Below are 22,500 nucleotides of genomic sequence, written 5' to 3' on the forward strand. Positions count from 1 at the left end.
CCCTAAATAATTAAAGCGCTATTTATATAGAGAGAGCTAGACCATTCAAACGCATGTGCCAAGATATACAGTCAAGTCCATAAATATTGGGACATCGACACAATTCTCATATTTTGGCCTCTATACACCACCACAAAGGATTTGAAATGAAACAAATAAGATGTGCTTTAACTGCAGACTTTCAGCTTAAATTTGAGGGAATTTATATCCAAATCAGGTGAACGGTGTAGGAATTACAATGGTTTCTATATGTGCCTCCCACTTTTTAAGGGACCAAAAGTAATGGGACAAACTAAACAATCCTACATCAAACTTTCACTTTCTAATACTTTGTTGCAAATCCTTTGCAGTCAATTACAGCCTGAAGTCTGGAACACATAGACATCACCAGTCACTGGGTTTCATCCCTGGTGAAGCTCTGCCAGGCCTCTACTGCAAATGTCTTCAGTTCCTGCTTGTTCTTGGGGCATTTTCCCTTTAGTTTTGTCTTCATCAAGTGAAATGCATGCTCAATCGGATTCAGGTCAGGTGATTGACTTGGCCATTGCATAACATTCCACTTGTTAGCCTTAATAAACTCTTTGGTTACTTTTGCAGTATGCTTCTGGTCATTGTCCATCTGCACTGTGAATTGCCGTCCACTGAATTCTGAAGCATTTGACTGAATATGAGCAGTTAATATTGCCCGAAACACTTCAGAATTCATCCTACTGTTTTTGTCAGCAGTCACATCACAGTGGCGGATCCGGGGGGGGGGGGGGGGGCGATCAGGGCAATCGCCCCCCCTAGCAGGGACTTGTTGCTGATGGCTGCACAGTATGTGCAGGTCCGTTCGGCAGTGACAGTGTGCTGCCCGGCTGCTCTGATTGTGTTTTAAACACAATCAGAGCAGCCGGGCAGCACACTGTCACTGCCGAGCGGACCTGCACATAGTGTGCAGCCGCCGGCAGCCTTAGATGTCAGAAAGGGGGCGTGGCCTAAATCGCCCGGGGTATAGCCATTTTTTAGATCCGCCCCTGCATTATCAATATATACTAGGGAACCAGTTCCATTGGCAGCCATACATGCCCACACCATGATACTACCACCACCATGCTTCACTGATGAGGTGGTATGTTTTGGGCCATGAGCAGTTCCTTTTCTTCTCCATACTCTTCTCTTCCCATCACTCTGGTACAAGTTGATCTTTGTCTCATCTGTCCATAGGATGTTGTTCCAGAACTGTAATGGTGTTTTTAGATGTTGATTTAGAAACTCTAATCTGGTCTTCCTGCTTTTGTGGCTCACAAATGGTTTACATCTTGTGGTGAACCCTCTATATTCACTCTTGTGAAGTCTTCTCTTGATTGTTGACTGACACATATACACCTACCTCCTGGAGAGTGTTCTTGATTTGGCCAACTGTTGTAAAGGGGTTTTTCTTCACCAGGGAAAAAATTCCTCTGTCATCCACCACAGTTGTTTTCCATGGTCTTCCGGGTCTTCCGGGTCCGGGTCTTTTGGTGTTGCTGAGCTCTCCGGTGCGTTCTTTCTTTTTAAGAATGTTCCAAACAGTTGATTTGGCCACACCTAATGTTTTTGCTATCTCTCTGATGGGTTTGTTTTGATTTTTCAGCTTAATGATGGCTTGCTTCACTGATAGTGATAGCTCTTTGGATCTCATATTGAGAGTGGACAGCAACAGATTCCAAATGCAAATGTCACACCTAGAATCAACTCCAGACCTTTTACCTGCTTAATTGATGATGAAATATTGAGGGAATAGCCCGCATATGTCCATGAAATAGCTTTTGAGTCGATTGTCCCATTACATTTGGTCCCTTAAAAAGTGGGAGGCACATATAGAAGCCGTTGTAATTCCTACACCGTTCACCAGATTTGGATGTAAATTCCTTCAAATTAAAGCTGAAAGTCTGCAGTTAAAGCACATCTTGTTAGTTTCATTTCAAATCCATTGTGGTGGTGTATAGAGGCCAAAATATGAGAATTGTGTCGATGTCCCAATATTTATGGACTTGACTGTATATATCTACAGCGCATGCGTGAAAATAGGATACAGATATTCCAATTCCAAGCGCACTCCTATTCATAAAGTGCGCATGTGCAGAGTAAAAAAAAAAGTGTTCCTCTATTTTGAACCCCTTTTATTCACCTTTCTCTCCCTGATTGGTGATTTATTGCTGAATGATCAGCTGATTGTTCTCTTTTGCTTGATTGGTATCTATCTCCACATCACAGAGCGTGCCAGGCAAGGTATCAAAATACTACACTATTACTGGTTTTCTGTATTTCTATACATATGGTGAGATCCAGAGGGATATCCCGACAGATGAAAGGACTCACTACTAGACACGGCTATTGACAAGTCTGCATCTGGTACTCATATTACCCTAATATAGGTTTCCTATTCCCAATATTATTACACTATGAGGCGCCTTGCTCTCATTGTTTTAGAAACTGACCATCTGGTACTTTGCAATTTGGCTGCCACTTGAAAACAAGGCAAGAGTATGTGGGGCTTTTGAAGATTTACACACACACATATTATATATATATATATATATATATATATATATATATATATATATATATATATATATATATATATATATATATATTTATTTTTTTTTCAAACTGAAAAATATTGTGGATTACAAATCCCCCATAATGTCCTTCTTATAGCTATAAATAAGATTTTTTTGCAACATGTTACCCAGTCTGTCTGGATCACTTAGGACGCTTATTATATAAAATTGCAAATAAGGGCCATCTAAACAACATTATGGGCCACCGGGCACAGCAGTGCAACGGGGCCCCTAGATATAGATATAGATATATAGATGTATACAGATATAGATATATAGAGATAGAGATAGATAGATGTACTTGCTCAGTGACCCTTGAAGGTTTTTTTTGCAGGTTTTTTTCTTTTGCAGGATTATTTATTCTCATTAAGAGCCGTGCCTATGCCGCCCTCTTGCCCGTAGGGCCCCTGGGCAGCTGCCCATCGTGCCCAATGGAAAAGATGGCCCTGTTGCAAATGCACATATTTTTGATATTGTGTGTATTTTGGTATAGGAAATGTCTTGTTTGGGGTTTTGTAACTTTGCTAGAGAAAATCTCTAATTAGGCATATGTGGGGAGGGAGTCTGTTTTGCCGATAACAGGAAAAATGCTTTGATGTGAAGTGTCAAATGCCTGCTCTGGCCTGAAGGCCCAGCTGGGAGCCGTTACCTGTATCCTGGTTAAAGAGAAGGGAAATCTCTGATCACTGTGATTTAGGATATCACAGATTACTACATAGTTTGTTAAGTGTAAATTGTATTTAAATCCATGTTTGGGGAAACACATTGCATCCAGATACTAAAAATAACTCAGACTTCAGCGGGCTGGCTTACCCTCTGCGAGGCTGTATCCAAAACTAAAAAACAGCATTGGTTTGTACTGAAATGTATCATTCTTGTTTCTTTTGACCTCTTGATTACTGGCACCTTAAACCAGTGTGAAAGCAAATAAACATCACTTGCTTCAAAGACCTGCTTGACAACTTCTTCCACGCTGAAATTCCCGTGACCTACAGATTAGACCCAACTCTAATTCGTTCCCGGCTGTAATGAGGTTTGGACCCAGCTTTCCAGTACCACCGCTCTGCCTGCTACCTAGCAGCTCTGGCTTGTATGATAGGCCAGAGGGGATCCATTAACAGCAAACCTGATCTATAGGAAGAGGTCAGGGGTACCAGCCCAGATACACAAGCAATGGGGTACCCTAGCAGCGACAATTATCCAGAAGGAACGCAGTACTGGATGCCATGAAGGAGTCCAGTGGTGGCAGCATTTGTAAGCCCCTCCCTACTGCAGTTAGAGGATGCATTTGGGATAATAAAAGGGAACAGTGGCAGGTGGTATTTAGTCCCCTCCCATCTGCATACTATCTTTCCTGCTTCCAGTGATCGATGTTGGAGGGGTTGTGGACTGCGGGGTACCCTGTTGCACGTTTGGTGGAGTTGCCCTAGACTGCAGTCTTACTGGCAGCAAATTCATAAGCTGATTGAATCTGTGACCCAGGCTAAAAAGCCTGATTCCCCTCTGTACTCCCTTCTTCCCAGACGGCTCCCTGACGTCACCCGGCCCATACAAAAGCTCATTGGTCACATGGTAAATGCAGCTAAATGTTTGATTGCAGCTTACTGGAAAGATACTGCCCCCCCTCACTCTCAGCTACCAGTAGCAAAATTTGGTCTATTTACAGAATGGAAAGCATTACAGCCGTCCTTAAAGATAAACCAGAGAATTTCCAAAATAAATGGTCTCCTTGGATGAGCTATTTCAATGCTGAACCCCCATTAACAACCATCTGACACCCATCCGCTCACATAAACTATGAATGTTAGAGGCTTGGAACGTCTTATACTTAAAATGATAGTCATAGACAGTCTGATTACACCTCCTTATAGCCAAGTATGTCACTATCTTTCCTCTTTACCACTTGATACAGAGAACAAAAGGTGATAAACTCTTTCCCCCCCCCTCTTTTCTTCCTCAAATCCCCCTTCACAGATTGTTTGTCTTCCTCCTTCCACCCAAGCAACAAAAATAAGAAAAACAACACTCTCGTTCCTTTACAGTAACATGCCAATTTACTATGTACTGTTTCGGTTTTTCTTTTATGTGCATTTCTGTTACTTGAAGTGAAGTGTTTCACATATATGTCATATGATGTCTCACTTTCATGACTATTTTGTTTTGAAAAACTAAAACATGTACTTTTCAAAAAAAAAAAAAAAAGGGAACGGTGGCAAAGTAAAACCAGCCGGTTTCTAGCAACAGACAGGGTGATATAGGCGGTCCATCTTGTCACAGTCCATTTTACATTTTCTTTGTGAATTTGCCACCACCACATCGTGAAATTCCACATCTTAACAATATTCATAACAAAGATTCTCCTCCTATGCTAATGGTGAAACAGTCTTGTCGTTCATTCACAACCAATGACCACCCCTCTCCATGATCCTTGGTACGCACACCTTATAACAGATCTTTATATTAAACTCAAATATATTTCATTAATGAAGCCCCTACTAAAGTACCTTTTACTCCCCAAATTAAACAAACCTAGTGTTTCTAACATCTACCTACAATTCAATTCTTGCATACTCTCTATTAATTAGGATGCCAACACTCAGAACTCTCTCAAGTACTTCTATTTCCTTCTTATAGTGAATATTCAAGATGTAGTTTTACCAGCCACTCATATGATTCTAATACTATAGGTTTTTTATAATAAAGCAGAAATGGATGAAAACATATGCATTTCAGTTCTTTCCTTTATATCAGTCTTCTCCTCGTGGAGTGTGCCCCGAAGAGGAGTCTGGTCAGAGTGAGTGTGCACCCACATAGCAATGAGATTAATCCGGCGGTTCACAAAGTGTGCGCCGCGGCTCCCAGGGGTGCCGCGGCGCTGTCAATGGGGTGCCGCGGGCCAGCCATTAAAAAAAATAAAGAACAGAAACTTACCAATCCGCGCGGCGCCGGGACCCAGCAGCCAGAGAGAGGAGGTTGCTGGGTCCCGGCGCCGCGCGGATTGGTAAGTTTCTGTTCTTTAATTTTTTTTATGGCTGGCGTGGGGAAGAGTGAGAGGATCGTGGCAGCAGAGGGGGACAGCGTGGCAGAGGCCAGCAGAGGGGGGCAGCGTGACAGAGGCCAGCAGAGGGGGGCAGCGTGACAGAGGCCACCAGAGGGGGGCAGCGTGACAGAGGCCAGCAGAGGGGGGCAGCGTGACAGAGGCCAGCAGAGGGGGGCAGCGTGACAGAGGCCAGCAGAGGGGGGCAGCGTGACAGAGGCCAGCAGAGGGGGGCAGCGTGACAGAGGCCAGCAGAGGGGGGCAGCGTGACAGAGGACAGCAGAGGGGGGCAACGTGACAGAGGCCAGCAGAGGGGGGCAACGTGACAGAGGGGGGCAGCGTGACAGAGGGCTGCAGCATGCCTGGGGGCAGAGGGGGCATTTTTGCATACAACTAAATAAGTATTTCTGTCCTGACCTAAATACTTATTACAATTTTTTGACCCAACTACTTCTAAAACAGGACTGCTCAGTAATTATTTTCGAGGGGTGCCTTGAAAAAATTTGGACACGCTAAGGGTGCCGCGAACTGCAAAAGTTTGGGAACCACTGGATTAATCATTAACATGCATCTGTTGCACTGTTCTCCTCCCTCCTTTGCGGACTAAACTCCATCACCTCTGAGTTGGTGAAGATCAGCTCTGTTATGATTTTTAGCAGAGCTGCATTATAATATTATTGCAATGTTTTAATATAATTTATTATCCTTCATTTTTAAAAGAGTGACATATTACAAAGTGTTGTATATTGAGGGGATTATAATAGAAACAAATCACGTACAATGACATAAAACAGTAGGTAAAGATGTAATTTCTTAATTTTGGTATTGCAATTTCATGGATGGGAAAAATTTCTAGCATGTTAAGTAGCATTCCAGTATTTAATATGATATGTGTTAACTGAAAAAAGCTGCAGCACTACAAAAGAAAACAAAAAGCCTCTCCCTGGGGGCACTCAAAACCTTAAGTACCCTACCGAGAATAGGTATAGAGTGGTAGCAGTTAAACATTTTGCAGATTTTTTTAAAGTGCCAGAATCAAGGACTAAGCCTCTATAACCCATGGTTAGCAGTTTCCTCCAAAAGAAGGATAGTATTAAACCAATACCATAGTAAACAAGAAATGAAACAAAAGCAAAATGTATAACTTACATCAATAGCATCTCTTTCAAATATTCGTAGCTGCAAGAAGAGTTCAAGTTTTATCTTTCGTTCTTGAAAAAGTTCCGCCATCTGTGATTGGGCCTCATCCAGCTGTTGAAGAACACTTTCAATATGATTGATGGAGCTATTATGTGGAGTCTTGTTACTGGAAATAGCTGAATCCCTTCAATAGAAAGAAAAAAAAAAAGAAAAGAAAGGAGGTTGGTTGTTGATAAAACATAAAAACATGCTAGTTTTTATCAATGTCAGCAGCCTCATATATGAGAACAAAAATGAAACAACTTACAGCAATTATAGAAATTAATAGAAAAAATAAATATGAGGATACTAACACTGGGAAAAAATGCTTTAGAACAGTAGTGATGAACTAGAAAGGCAACAAGAAGTTGTCACACAACATAACCCCTTTAAATCTACATTAATTGAATTGTAGAACAATGTTTAATGGAATGCAGAACAAAACATGCATACATAATATATGAAAAACCTGCAAGGTCTACTTATACAAAAACAAAACCCCAAACATACATACATAACAAAAGACTAGTATGCTATACAATGTACCTTAGCTGTTGGATCAGATCTTCTCCTTCTTTAATAATATTGACTGTAAACTGGAGAGTTGTTTGTTGTTGCTGACCAAAGCGTTTTATCAGATCCTGAACAGCTTCCACTGACTCTGCATAGACATCATCTAACAGTTCCTTTTGGAGGTCCTCCATCCATGTCCACAGCTAATGATGCACAAAAAATATTTAAAAAATCTTCTATATTAACTGTACACCACAGAACACTAGAAACTAAAATCAAAATTTTTCTTAATCACCATTCTTTCTTTAGGTGGACTGTTCTCTATTCTAGAGTGTATGAAAACAAACATTTGTGGCTTTGGATTGCACAAGTTTTAAACACTGCTGTTTTTATTATAAATTAAATATCCGCTCTAAACTAAAAGTTTGCTAAAGAAGTAAAATGGTTCTATAAAAAAAGGAGAGAGTTGAGATTAGATGAAAAGCTACTAATTGAAGTACATATTTTGGGAGTTTTACATTTCATGAGAAATGGATGGTACGTAAGGCAGGTAAACGGCATGTCCCTCAGCAATGTTACATTTTCCAGTTGGCATGACTTACTGAAACCAAACACAAATAGCTGTTAATACTTAAAAACTTTGTTCATGGACACCTTTGGTATGAAGCCAAAACAATGGTTTGACATGGGGGAGTATAGTCCACAAGGAAAATTAAGGATTATGCCATTTTATGGGTGCGACTACAGGAGTGCAAATAATTTTAAGAACTTTTATCATATGTGAAGAAACATTTGCACACCACTATAACAATGTGGCTGGATCATGTAGAAATAATTGATTGTAGATTTTTTATTTCAATTAGTGGCGCATTTATGTATTGGAAATGTATTGATTTCTGAAGCTATATTGTCACGTAGGAAGAAATTTGTGGTTTTAGCTTCTGAAGGCAGGCTAATCATGCTAATTAAGTCTTTTCATCTCAGAAGTGACCAATATATTATTTCAGTCAGAATGCAAGTTACATGAATAATGCAACCAGCAAGTAATTTAGGAAATCGCAGACTGATGTGAATTACGTTAAATCCAAGATTAGAGAATATATTACAGCCTGATGGTAAACATTGAATGTAATATCTCAGATGTTGTGGTGCCATGCTAGAAACAGGGGGCTGGGTTACCCCCTGCCAACATGGGTGTCAGAAACAGTATATAAGGAGCTCTGTTTGACCATGTTTTGGTATTTCATCTGTACTGTCGAAGTCGTATAATTGGACGAGCGAAAGTATATTAGTTAATATTGTTTTATCATGTGATTGCACTCAGTATGCCACGCTATACATGGCATGGCGCAATCACGCAGTAAAATACGCACGCACACACACGCACTATAACATTTAGTTATTTATATATTTCATATTTATATTAATTCCAAATAATGGGTGGGAGGTCACTAGGGGAAAAGTATGACTGCTAGGTCCCTTAGTCTGGAGTCTCCCAATATTTGGCAAGCTGATCACTGTTTCACGTACAAAGAAACTTGAGTATTGGGAGACTGGGAAGAACCCGCCCCACAAGTGTTGATTATTATTATTATTATTATTATTATTATTAATTTTTATTTATAGGGCGCCACAAAGTATCCGTAGTGCCGTACAAGGACAAACAATGGCAGAGTGCAAGGTGAAACAGCACAGTACAAGTAACAGTAAGCACTATAACTCTGGGGGCTCAGGCACAGCATGAAAGAGAGGGAGGGAGGGGAAAAGTGAGTACAGGCAGGTAACTATGGCCCAAGAGGGTGGGCACGGATGACAGGTTGAGAGACACTGAGGGGAGTGGAGAGAAGCGAGAGGAGACAGAGGGCAGAGGGACCGAGAGGAGGTGAGCTGAGTAGCTGGAGAGCGCAGTTAAAAGTGATGGAAACAGGAGGTAGGAGAGCCCTGCTCAAAGGAGCAAACAATCTAAAGGGAGGGGAAGACAGACAGACACATGGACGAGACAGAGAGACGGGAGAAACGGAGACGGAGTCGAGGAAGGGGGAGAAAGGAAGAAGGGATGAGAAAGAGAGGTAGCCGACCGGTGGGAGTTTAGGCATGAGACTGGAAGGCTTTAAGGAAAAGGTGGGTTTTTAATGTTCATTTGAAAGAGGACAAATTAGGGGAAGTTCTGATGGAGCGGGGGAGCTTGTTCCAATGGAGGGGAGCGGCGCGGGAGAAATCTTGGATACGTGCGTGAGAGAAGGTAATCAGAGGGGAAAAGTGGCGACGATCGTTGGACGATCGCAGTGGGCGGGAGGGATTGTGAATAGAGAGGTTAGAGATGTAGGGATTAGTGGAGTTGGCGAGGGCCTTGTAAGTCAGAGTGAGGAGCTTGAAAAGCATTCTGTTGGGGGAAGGGGAGCAAGTGAAGGGCTTGGTAGAGTGGGGAGACAGAGGAGGAACGGCGAGAGAGGAAAATAAGCCTAGCAGCGGCGTTAAGTACAGATCTAAGGGGAGCGAGATGAGAGAGGGGGAGGCCGGTAAGGAGAAGGTTGCAGTATTCCAAGCGGGAGATAATCAGAGAGTGGACGAGAGGTTTGGTGGCATCCTGGGAGAGGAAGGGCCGAATGCGGGCAATGTTGCGAAGCTGGAAACGGCAGGATTTGGCGAGAGAGTGAATGTGAGGGGCAAAGGAGAGAGAGGAGTCGAGGATGACACCTAGGCAGCGGAGTTGGGGAACAGGGGAGATAGAGGAGTTGTCAACAGTGATAGAGAGGTCAGAGGGGAAGGAGGTACGAGAGGGAGGTAAGACTATGAGTTCAGTTTTAGCAAGATTGAGTTTAAGAAATCTAGAGGACATCCAGGAGGAGATGGCAGAGAGGCATGCGGATACCCTGGAGAGAAGGGAGGGAGAGAGATCAGGAGAGGAAAGGTAGAGTTGAGTGTCATCAGCATAAAGGTGGTACTTGAGGCCGAAGGAGCTGATGAGTGCACCCAGAGAAGAGGTGTATATAGTGAGAATAGTAAGGGTCCAAGGACAGAGCCCTGAGGGACCTCGACTGGAAGGGAGGAAGAGGGGGAGAGAGACTCAGAGGTGGAAACAGAGAAGGAACCGTCGGCAAGGTAGGAGGTGAACCAGGAGAGGACAGTACCGGAGAGGCCAATGGACTGGAGGGTGTGAAGCAGGAGGGGGTGGTCAACGGTGTCAAAGGCCGCTGAGAGGTCGAGGAGAATCAGGAGGGAGTAGTGTCCCATGGCTTTAGCCGAGAGGAGATTGTTCGTAACTTGAGCCAGGGCAGTTTCAGTGAAATGGAAGGGCGGAAGTCTGATTGGAGAGGGTCTAGGAGGGAGTGTTCAGAGAGGTAGGTGGAGAGACGGTTGCAGACAAGTCTCTCGAGTATTTTGGAGGCAAAGGGGAGAAGGGAAATGGGGCGGTAATTAGAGAGTGAGGTGGGGTCAAGGTTGGGTTTCTTGAGAATGGGTGAGATGACATGTTTAAAGGCGGAGGGTAAAATGCCGGTGGAGAGGGACAGATTAAAGAGGTGAGCGAGGTGGGAGCAGGAGGAGGCGGAAAGGGAGCGAAGAAGGTGATGAAAAGAACTGATGACATTATTAGAGTGTATATACTAACTCAAGCTGAAGGAGTTTGTATATGACATGATTGATAGACTAGCTTAAACTGGTTTCTGGGTGGGAGAATCATCTGGAATGTTGACCCATCAGCCTTAGAGGGGGTTGTTTGAACTAGGCTATGACCTGTTTTCACTGGACCCACCTGAAGTCTGGACCTATAGAAGCAAGCCACGTCATCTGCATTGTTTTCTTTGTAACACTGAGTGTATATAATATAGCTGTGCTGGTACTGGCCTCAGTCTTGTCTGACCACAGTATTCTGGAGTGAAGTACTGTTCGCAGGTACCAGCTAGCGAAAGCGAGCGCAGCGGTATGTATTTATCTTTTGGTATTAACTGTACTGTATTATAATCATGTATTGAATTGTTAAATTTTACATCTGCTAAAATAAATTACTTTGTGCTTTAAAAACACAATACAATCGCTTATGCAATGCTTATTTTAAAACGATAGAATTACTTTAATAGTACTTCTGGATGATCACCAGTACCATTAACTGGTGTGTAAAGGTCCTTGTCAGAACTATTTACCAATAACAGATCACTGCTTGAAGATTCTGCCTGTGGCCTATTACCTGCTGTATCCTATGACCAACAGATAAGAGCTTAAACTCTAATCCGCTTCCCGGCTGTCCTATGTTGAACCCAACGTCTGTGTCAATGCATTGCACGCTACCCAGCAGTCCTGATCCATAATAAGCAGTCAAGAGGCACTACAGCAGCTATACCAGATACCCAGAAGTACATGGTTCTAGGAGCTGTTGAAGGAGCCTAGTGGTGGCAGTTGAAAACTCCTACAACTATTGTGCAGTTGGCATTCGCAAGTCGGCGAGTATCTGGCGACACCAGTCGGATTGGTCAGTAATTGTCTGTTACGGATGGTGATTAAGCAATCCAGATAAACTGAGCTGAAAGAACATCCCTTCATTCATATTCTCTCCAAGAGACCGGGTGGCGAAGTAAGCCAATCCGGTCACAAACAAGAGGTTTCTGGGACTTGCGGTTCCACAACAGAGAACCACAGTTGCCAGAACATGAAGAACAGTATATACAAAGTGTAGTGAACTTAGAGGAATTATAGTTATAAGGATTAACCCATAACATAATTGTGAGAGATAAGGCCTAAACATAACTGCAGTGTAAGTATGGTACATCAAATGAATTAATTGATAAATTGAGCTACTAAGGTGTAAAATGTGAAGTCAGTGGGTCTGGTGTGTGTTTACTTAGTGGTCCTGCCCACCTCTATGTTAAAAGATCACAGCCCAACTGTGGCAGGGACCTGAGTACCATGCCGAGGCCATCTTGAAATGTACTCCGGCGCCGGGAGGGTTAATACCAGAGGGGTTAAATCACCGGCGCCAGGAGCCACGTGAAATGTTTTTGCTAATAAAAAAAAATATTTTAAATGTGCGCTGCAGCGCTGGGTGGGTAGCGCCCAGCACTTCAGCAAGGAAAGGATTAAACCCCGGCACTAGACGCCAGGGAGTGTAAAAGGGCATTTTAAATAAAAATAAATGTAAAATGTTTAGTGTCGGTGCTGCAGCACCGGTAGTTAACCGAAATGCAGCACCAGAGGGGTTAACTCCCTCACTGTATTCTTGAAAGGTTGGTAATCTGATCCTGTGAATAGGGAGTGTGATTTCAAATGTAAATATTTTAAGCGCTCAGGAGTGTAACTATATGTGTATTTAAGTGCAGAATGTATGTGTAGGTATGTGTAAAAAATAAGAAAGCACTTACCCTGTGCTGGGGCTGCAGAAGCAGCCCTGGATCCTTTACCCTCCAGCAGCCAGCTTCAGTGGCTGCCAGAGGGACTTAACAACCAGTCTCCTAGAATCAAATAGGTCCAGGAGATGCTGCGCCTCCTGGAGGTCCCAGGAAGCTAAGTCCCTAGTTGAAGCTTTTTGAGCTCCAACTAGCAGGGACTGCTGTCCCGGGATCTGGGTGCTCTCCCTGGTACTATTTTCGGCCAGGGAGCAGAGCCAGACCATGGCACCCAGTCCCTGGAAGTCAGTTTGGGCAGAAGATTTAAAAGATAAATCTCCCACCCAAGAAAGAAGAAAGGTTTTAAACCTCTCTGGGTTGATTCACGTGCAGGCTGCATGAATCAGCCCAGATTGGCTAAAGGGACAGGAGAACGAATAACCTCCTGCTAAGACTAGTCTCCAAATGTGTATGAAAAAGGCTTTGTTTTGTATTAAAAGTTGTTCTTCTGTTTTCATCTGACCTGAGCACTGATACCTTCAAATCAGTGAATCTGCAAATAAACATCACTTGCTTCAAAGACCTGTTTGAGAATATCTTCCATGCTGAAAATCCTGTCACCTGCAGATTAGAGCCAAAATCTAATCCGTTCCGGGCTGTTTCTGAGGTTTGGACCCAGCATCCAGTACCACCGCTCTGCAGCTACCCAGCAGCTCTGGCTGGTGTGCTAGGCCATTGGGGATTCATCCACATCAACCTTGATTCATAGGAAGAGATCAGGAGTACCAGCCTAGGTACACCAGTAACGGGGTACACTCACAGTATCAATTACCCAGAAGAAACCCGGTACTGGATGCCGTAATGGAGTCCAGTGGAGGCAGCACTTGTAAGCTCCTCCTACTGCGGTGAGAGGATGCATTTGGAATAATGAAAAGGAATGGTGGCAAAGTACGCCCAGCCAGTTCCCACAATAGCAGACAGGGTGGCATAGGCAGTCCATCCTCTCACAACAACTTTCAGGGAAAGCTGAGCAGCTTCAACGGCCCCTGGGGTGAGCTACATCCTGACATAGGAGAGTTTTAGATACCGAGAGAAACTCAAAGGAGCAGTTCACAGCTTGTGGTCTTACACAAGGATGATGGCTTGCCGTATGTTATATAGACAAAAATAATTCTGTTTGCAAAAAGCAACTTAAAATCAGTAAAAGGAGTGATCAACCACATATTCCTCAATAGCAAGATGAAGGGCTCATATGTCAAATAAAGCATTCTGTCACACAGAGAAGATGAAGACATGAGTATAAGCTCAACTAATGCGCTAAGAATAGGCCTGTTTGGTACGAATTGTTAAAATCATAGGGGATCTATTAATAATAAAATTGGGTCTGTGACACCCTCCAGAAAAGTTAGCTCACATAGTAGAATTGGGTAGTAAATCAGGCAACATGCGTGGTTGTAAACAGTGTCACAGAGCACAAATCTCCCTGGAGGTGGGGTAAGGTGTAAAGGTGTCTTTAAAAAGTTGATACCAGTTACAACAATTTGTCAGTCTTTTGGGAAATCAATCATTGATAAGCTGTCCATCTTCAAGCCAATTTCCCTTGGTGCAGAATATACCACTGGTCTGTAAGATATACTCTGAATTTAAACCATTTATTTTAAATCTGTTTTGCTTGTGCAGGTCATGTCAATTGTTTCTTAATTGTTTTTTTATATTATCTAAGCATTGTACTTTTTAAATTAAATCTAAAAATTAATTAGCAATATCCTTATTGCTCTAAACAAATTCACACACAGCCTTTTATGAAGATTGCTTGACCATGCTAACCTTTAAAATGCTGAGGTGTGAATTGTGAATACATTTGTATACTACGCAGACTACCATCCAATTAATAAACCTTGCAAAAATCAGCTGTCCTTTGTCACTTGTGAAATAGTAATTGGAGGGTCAGAAAAGGCTGGGTGAAACCTACCATTAAAAGAACTGTGTGCAGGCAGATATTCAATCATATTTAATCATCCTGAAGACAACATAAGAAGCATAACACATGTATTTTTCGTATTGTACCCCTTGACCTAAAGCCAGTCAGGAAAGACTTTAAGCTGGACGAATTCAATATCAACAATTCAGCTGTTCGTTCAACCGTGTCTATCCATTTTGATAGAATTGAATGATCTAGGATGATTTTATTACAGGAGGATATGTTTATAAGGGAGATAAATCAACCTGTAAATTCACAGAAGTTGAAACCTGAAGGCCAGATGCAACAGGGAGTGTTTGATGCAAGCCAAGTAGACAGGAATGCTAAGTCTTATTACATACTCAACTCAAACATGATATAACATTATTTGTTTGGACAACATGGCGTGAAATCCCTCTTTTCAATAACAAAAAGAATTCAGGGTTTGGAAGAACCAGTATAAAGCATTTTAAATTTTGCAAATCTGTCTTGTGACTCTGGTGTCCATGGAAAAATGTGAGTTAAGTAAATGGTACAAAATAAGAGGAAAACATTCTAAATAATTTGCAATTGAAATTAGCAAAGGCAAGAGAACACTAAACTTCATGTAACTCCCAGAGGAAAGCTTATCAATGTCCTTTATTTTACGGAGATCCATACTCTGCCCTCTTGGAGAGTTTATTGGCTCTATATGCTAACATACATTAAGGCCCAGCGCGCTTTTTTTTTTTTAGTAGATATGACAGAACACAACCATGATCAAAAATGGAGTAGAGCTGTCATCATTAAAATAAAACATTACATTCATCATGCCATCCCCCGAGGCACATTATGACATCCCCCAACTTTCTGAGTGAGCAGGGAAGCTCTTAGTCTCACGAGATTACCAAATCTTGAGATACTTAGAGCTCCTCGGCATGCTCTGCAGTCTGTGTCCTATCCAGAGACTGGGAGCAGCTATCCACTCCCTCCTGCTAACCAGAGCTGGATTAACGCTCGGGGGGCCCGGGGTATTTAAGACATGGAGTCCCTATTATGTAACATAGTTATCATTTTAGACAAATACACAAGCAATACTATGTGCAACACTGCCTTCACAAGCAGTACAGTGTGAAGTGGGACATACCTCCTAACTGTCCTTGTAGTCGGACCAAATCTCACTAAACGAGACAGCCACCAAACTTCGGGACTTCCCCACCAGATTCAGGACAGTTGGCAGACTTTCCAGCTCTCTCCTACCTGTCTTGTCACTTTCACCACCTGTGGCTGCTGGTGTCTTTAGTTCAGTTGCTGCTTGTCTGGATACTGGAATGTTGGAGGCCCTATTTGGGAAAAAATTGGGTACATGTAATTTAGAAAACTCCAACCAGCCCTGGTGTTTATTCAATACAATCCATGTTTTATAATTAGGTCTCCCTCCAGCCCTAACATTAAAATACAATTCACATTTAATATAAATAGCTGCTGCTGATAAATAAATCTATTTCCCTCCCTCCAAACAACCTCAGTAATAAATTAAATAGCATTTACGTTTAATATATCTATTTCCCGCAACAATCACTGCCATTAAATAATTCATATTCACATTTAATAGAGACGTTATTTTTTTCACAAACAGCCCCACTTTCAAATAATAGTCCTAAAACACCCCAGCATTAAATTAAAGGTCGAATCACCCCATATTAAATTGAAAGGCCCCAATATTAAATTAAATTGACCCACATCACCCCACAAATAAAATAGCACCAATTAAATAATTAGCCCCCACCTAAACTCCAGCATTAATTAATGAGTTCAATTCCCGACCATAGCCTTATCTGTGAGGAGTATGTGTATGTTCTCCCCGTGTTTGCATGGGTTTTCTCAGGGTGCTCCGGTTTCCTCCCACAATCCAAAAACATACTGGTAGGTTAATTGGCTGCTAACAAATTGACCCTAGTCTGTTTGTGTGCATCTGTTTCTGTGTCTATGTCTGTCTGTGTGTCTCTTAGGGAATTTAGACTAAGCCCCAATGCGGCAGGGACTGATATGAGTTCTCTATACAGCGCTGCGGAATTAGTGGCGCTATATAAATGGTGATGATGATGAATAGCCTACCTCCCACATTATATTAACATTCTTCTCCTTCCCTCATGCCTGAGTACATGCCCAACTGATATTATGCCACAATAGTGCTCATCCACCCTCATTACATCCTCCCATTCCCGGTTACAGGACTTTTTTCGGGCTGCACCCACTCTATGGAACTCTCTCCCTCGCACAATAAGACTCTCCTCTGGTCTACAAACTTTCAAGCGTTCTCTGAAAACCTACCTATTCAGACAAGCTTATAATATTCCTCAACCACCCTCTTAACCTCACTACCTTTAGCCTGTTACTGCCTGTTACACAATTTCACACAAGACAACTACCCCCTGACCAACATTGTTGTGTGACAAGATCATTTAGCTTATGAGTCACTTTTACCTTTGCAGTCTGGCTGGGCCAAGATGCAAAATGTATACTTAACCTCATGTGTCAATCTCCCATTGTCCCATACATTGTAAGCTTGTGAGCAGGGCCTTCTCACCTTTTTGTCTGTTTTACCCAGTTTGTTTATTAGTTTATTATGTTTGTCCCCAATTGTAAAGCGCTACGGAATATGTTGGCGCTATATAAATAAATGATGATGATAGTGCCCCCAGATGATAGTATGACACAATAGTGCCCCCAGTTGATATTATGCCACAATAGTGCCCTCGGTTGATATTATGCCACAATAGTGCCCTCAGTTGATATTATGCCACAATAGTGCCCTCAGTTGATATTATGCCACAATAGTGCCCTCAGTTGATATTATGCCACAATAGTGCCCTCAGTTGATATTATGCCACAATAGTGCCCTCAGTTGATATTATGCCACAATAGTGCCCTCAGTTGATAATATGCCACAATAGTGCCCTCAGTTGATATTATGCCACAATAGTGCATCCTCTCTCCCCCCACCCCACCCCCGGTTTCTGTGCGGCGCCCTTCCTCTTCTCCCCAACTCCGTTTTGTGTACTTACCTTCTCAGCTTCTTTTCTGTCTGTCTGTTTCTGTCTTCTGCCCGCACTTCGACAACTGTCTTGCAGGACCTGTGCAGATTTGAATGTGCCAACATTCAGTCATTTAGCTGGTTCCTGGGGAGGAGCCAGCCACCAGGAAGTGTTGGTGCACGGTCACGGACTGCTCGGCAACGGCCCATCTGACCATCGGCCCTTCTGGCATTGGCCAGAAGTGCCAGATGGCCAGTCCGGCCCTCAAGGTGACTGAGGATTTTAGCCTCTTAAGAGAGTGGTGCAACATGCCGAAAAGTAAAGATTAACACATGCCCTTACTCCATCTCCAGGCACACCAACTGGTGGACGCTCGTACAAAGCAACCAAGGGGAGAAAAATATGAAAGAGTGGAAATGTGCTGTTTCCTCCAAAATGTGTCTAAATAAATAGACTTATGTATCCAAAGAACTCATTTATTGTCTGCTCAAATTCACATTTCCTCAAATTTACTGAACAGTTGATTTTATTTCTTAAAAATTGTTGAAAAACACCTGGTTTAGAAAACTCTTCAAGACTAGTCAAGAGAATGAGGTGTCAATTGCATAATAACATAATGGTCTAAAGAGTCCCTTAATATGTCTTATTGTCCGTTTTATCAGTGATGTTCTAACAGCTCTGTCATATCAAATTACACAATTATTAAAAATAGAAAAATGCAAATAAAAACTAAACCCATGGACACCTTAGCATTACAAAAGAAATAAATGTTATTATAACAAACATCATGCCTATCCTCTTGGCAATGAAAGACATGATGCAGATCAAAGACAGTCACCAAGGTGATGTCTGGCCTCTCAACAGAAGTCACCAATACTGGAAAACAGGTAGACACATCAAGAGGAAATCATCCAGTTTTAACAGTTTTCAGAACATGAATTTGTTCAACTGCGAAATAACCTCCAGCAACCAGTCGACAATCAAGAAGATTACGAATTCTGGGGTCGGTGAAACAACTTCAGAATCTGCACCATTCCTAGACAAATCAAGACACCCCAATTGGAGGACTTCCTACTCTGTCTATTTAGGTTGCTTGCCCCAGATGATATTCAGATTCTCGATAGAGCCCAAAGCTACTGATCTTCAAAGATTTGGCACACAGAACTACTCAAATGTAGAGTGATGAGGGATATACCACAAACTATATGAAAACAAAATTAAATGCAGGAGGGGTTTTCCCTTCTCTCTTCAAGTGCAATCAGTCAAAATAATGTCTGCTAGATCTCCAGACAAGTACCTTCTCATGCTCAAAAAGCTGAATATCCAGAGCCTTCCAATCCTGACTAGTTACCCTCCAACAGAGGGTGGCAGAGATTTCTTCCATAACCTGGAGGAAATTCTGTCAAAACACAGAAGAGGCAATGTGACCATTGCCAGTAATTTACTGCCACAGTAGATAGAGATCTTGACAGGTCCAATGATATCAGTGTGGTACTCAACATCCTGGACAACGGGAAATTTACCACAACTTCCCCTTAGTGTTGTAGAGATTGCGGAGAATTGGGATCCTACATCACGCGCTGTTTACAATGTTCTGAACAAAAGGCCACTCAGGAACATCAGTAACGACCTCCTGTGGTGCATTTAGACTAAAAAAAGGACATGTTGGTTACTCACATGAAGAGACTTAATTAGCCTTAATTAGGACTTCCTATACAACAGACTCCTCAGACAAAATGCTTATTGCATCAGACATATACCTCAGAAAAAAATGCATTTCCTATAGAAAGTGCCACATGATGCAACAAAACCAGTACATCTGCAATTATATAAATAAGCGCCCTGCTCTATTGCCTTTAAATAAATTCATACAATACTTTATTTATAAGTGATCTGGTCACAATTACATATCATAATAAAGGAATAGGCGGCAACAGTAAATTGAATCTAACAACCCATCTCAAAGTTGGGATAATAGTGAATATGCTTTGATAAAGTTCAACTAGAACAAAACGAGTCAACAAGAGTGTTTAGAAATGATGAGAGAAGGATGTCACTTGTACTGATGAAAGCTGTGATCTGCTACACATAGCTGTAGTTAGTGTCGGAACTTGTATGTGTTTTCATGACAGAAGTCCTTCCTGCTTTATGATTTACAGCCTATTTGGAACCACACTGAAAAAGAAACAACACAGGTCACCTGCAACTCCAAGTGCTGTTAAGAGGACAGGACTGAGAGCTTTGTCTGATTCGTTATCTAAGGGACTGGGTAAATAAATAACTCTTTGCTCGCCTCTGCTTATTTGTGCATGTCTTTAACCATCTATTTCTAGCCGCAATTACATCTATACTTTAGTAATAATGCGTAATAAATACAACAGATATTATCTAGCTCTAATTGAGATTATGCACATTTGAAAGATGCTAATATTACTGTGGCACACTATTGACTTTTATGTTTAATTTCTGTTTTATTATTTGAAGCTGGAAATAAGTTACCTGCTTAAAATTTACCTTGTAACAGTCTGTTTGATTATACTTTGGGGTTAGATTTTCCAGTTTGTTCTATAATAAATGCTACACCTTTACTCTGGGATTTTCCTAGGATGCTTTTTTTATGTTTTATTGTTAATAAATGTTTATTGCTTTTCATAGATTGCTTTAAGCTTTTTTTTCATTCACAGATTTCTGCCTGTGTGTCATTTGTTATTTATTAGGTCTAGAGCGCTGTTTTAGTGTGGCATTTGAATGCTTAATATTACTATCAGGACTATTGTGTTTTGTGTTATTACTGCAGTACTTCTCTTTTACCAGAGGGGGTTCTCTTGTGAACTTTTGGACATTTGCATCTCATCTGCAGGATTAACATCCTTCCCTTTAACTGCACCTGCTTAACTGACTTTATATTCCTGCCTCAAACTCTGTACCTTTCTGTTCATTGATTGTTTTCCATGAACAGTATTCACGTTCCAGCTATTCCGATCTTATGCACATGGGCCTGAGATATCCTGCTAACTTTTCCATGTATCCTTAGGACCTGGCTGATAAGCATCCTTTCCAGGTCACAGTTTGTCTGCATTTCCCAAAATTAAGTTCACTTCAGTGTCCACATTTTCCCTGCTTGCAAGTGTTCAGCTTCTCGGCTGTTCTGTGTGTTTTTCAGTATCTTATTTCATAAAAGCATAAAGTGGAGCCATAAACAAAGCAAAAGAATAGGGTCTATAGATTATAAGCTTGCGAGCAGGTCCTTATTACCTCTCTGTCTGTCTCTAATACCCAGTGTCAGTTCATTAATAAGTTTGTTTAGAATTGTAAAGCACTATAGTATATCCCAGTGCAATATAAAAAAAGTTAATAAAAATAATAACGGTTAACTTTTTCCAAATGATTGTACAGGCATTCCTGAATGATCAATTCCGGCTCAGGAGAGAAGGACCAAGCAAAAGGGTATTGCTGTTCCAGGTAATACATTGTACAATATAATTAAAGTGTGAAGGAAGTTACATATTTTGCATTTTTTTTATTACAGATATACTGGAATCAACTGCTCTGCATATACTTGGAGAGAAGATGATTTCTGGCAATTTATTTCTTATTACCATCAAAGCAAGGAGTGTTCAACTTCAGGATATTTCTAGGGGGTTGAAAGTCCAGGTATTTCTAGAATCACTAGGGATTCGAGGGGACATAATCAAGCAAAAACTTAAAAATCTTATGGTGACCTGGTTTAATAACCATTTCAAGTTGTACAGTATCATAAGTAAAAGATTCCTAGGACAAATGCAACCCATCATCTGTCTCCATATCCACAATGTATGTTATCATGTGCAAATGTTTTGTCCCTAAATAGCACCTATCTAATGATGAGGAAACTAAAAATGGTCCATCATTCACGATTTTAACTTGCCTCTTTAACATGTGAGTGAAGGGAAACAGACATGTCCAAGAGAATCTTTCGCTGCTCAACACGTCTAACAAAATCTTGGATTCTGTCTTCTAACTGATGAGCTGCTTGATATATTTCTTCCGGATCACATTCCCCAGTTTGTGCCAACTGCTCAGCAGCTTCCAGCAACTTGTCAGCATTGGTGTAAGTATTCTGACAAAGAAAAAGTGTGCAAATTAATAAAACGTCTTAATTTCATAATCTAAGTGGAAAAATGTAAAAACAAAAAACAGATAAAACACTTTAATATGGTTTTTATGGATAAAAAAATAAAACAACTTTATTTAAAAGCCCAGTTAAGACTGATTCACATAAAAAAACAAACATATAAATCGGCATGTTAAGATTGTGAGCAACGCTAACTAGAATTACCTCCAATGACTATCTGATTACATAATGTATAAACTCTCATAATAAATTACATACCTAATTATGTAATTGGTGACATTGCATAGCAAAACATCGCTATGACATAAGCTACAATAAAGATGTTAACATATGCAAGATAAAAAATAATAAAAGTACAAACTACTCAGATTCCATTTACATGGTGTATTGCTAAATAATAACTGTACCAATTTAGGAGGACTGTCTAACGGATCAGGACTTTTAAGGGACATGGCACGTCCTAATGTGACCTGATATGTGCCAACCATCTATACACACACTCTAACTATTTACATGGTCAAAAATAAAAGTGTAGATCCCTCTACAAACTCCAGCAATGAAAAAATTTAATTTTTATATTTAAATACTTTTCTCTGAATCTATTGTGGGACACTGGACACAAGGATACAGAGTCTCCAATCAAGTATACAGACTCCCCTAAAGTATTCAACTCCTCCGCTTTCCATATTCCCATCTAGTTGGACACATAGTTCTCTAACCAAGCCTTGCAGGACACAAACCAGAGGTGGGGGATAGAGAGAAACATTTCCCTAAAAA

General features: G+C 41.4%; 1 protein-coding gene across 13 annotated transcripts in view; it reads right to left on the reverse strand.

The window, feature by feature from the left end:
* TRIO (trio Rho guanine nucleotide exchange factor) overlaps positions 1-22,500 on the reverse strand; it is a 535,982-nt gene that overhangs the window by 411,425 nt on the left and 102,057 nt on the right. For all 13 annotated transcript variants that reach the window (XR_012692805.1, XR_012692806.1, XR_012692804.1 and 10 more), the window contains exons 11-13: positions 21,517-21,708; positions 7,348-7,517; positions 6,772-6,946 (exon numbers count right to left, since the gene is read on the reverse strand). Coding sequence is in view for 4 of the 13 variants with exons in the window: in XM_075212723.1 (XP_075068824.1) it covers positions 6,772-6,946; positions 7,348-7,517; positions 21,517-21,708 (537 nt within the window). In the remaining 9 variants the exon portion in view is untranslated. The remainder of the gene's footprint in view (positions 1-6,771; positions 6,947-7,347; positions 7,518-21,516; positions 21,709-22,500) is intronic.

This window comes from Mixophyes fleayi, chromosome 5 (assembly GCF_038048845.1).
Source record: "Mixophyes fleayi isolate aMixFle1 chromosome 5, aMixFle1.hap1, whole genome shotgun sequence".
NCBI classification, from domain to species: Eukaryota; Metazoa; Chordata; class Amphibia; order Anura; family Limnodynastidae; genus Mixophyes; species Mixophyes fleayi.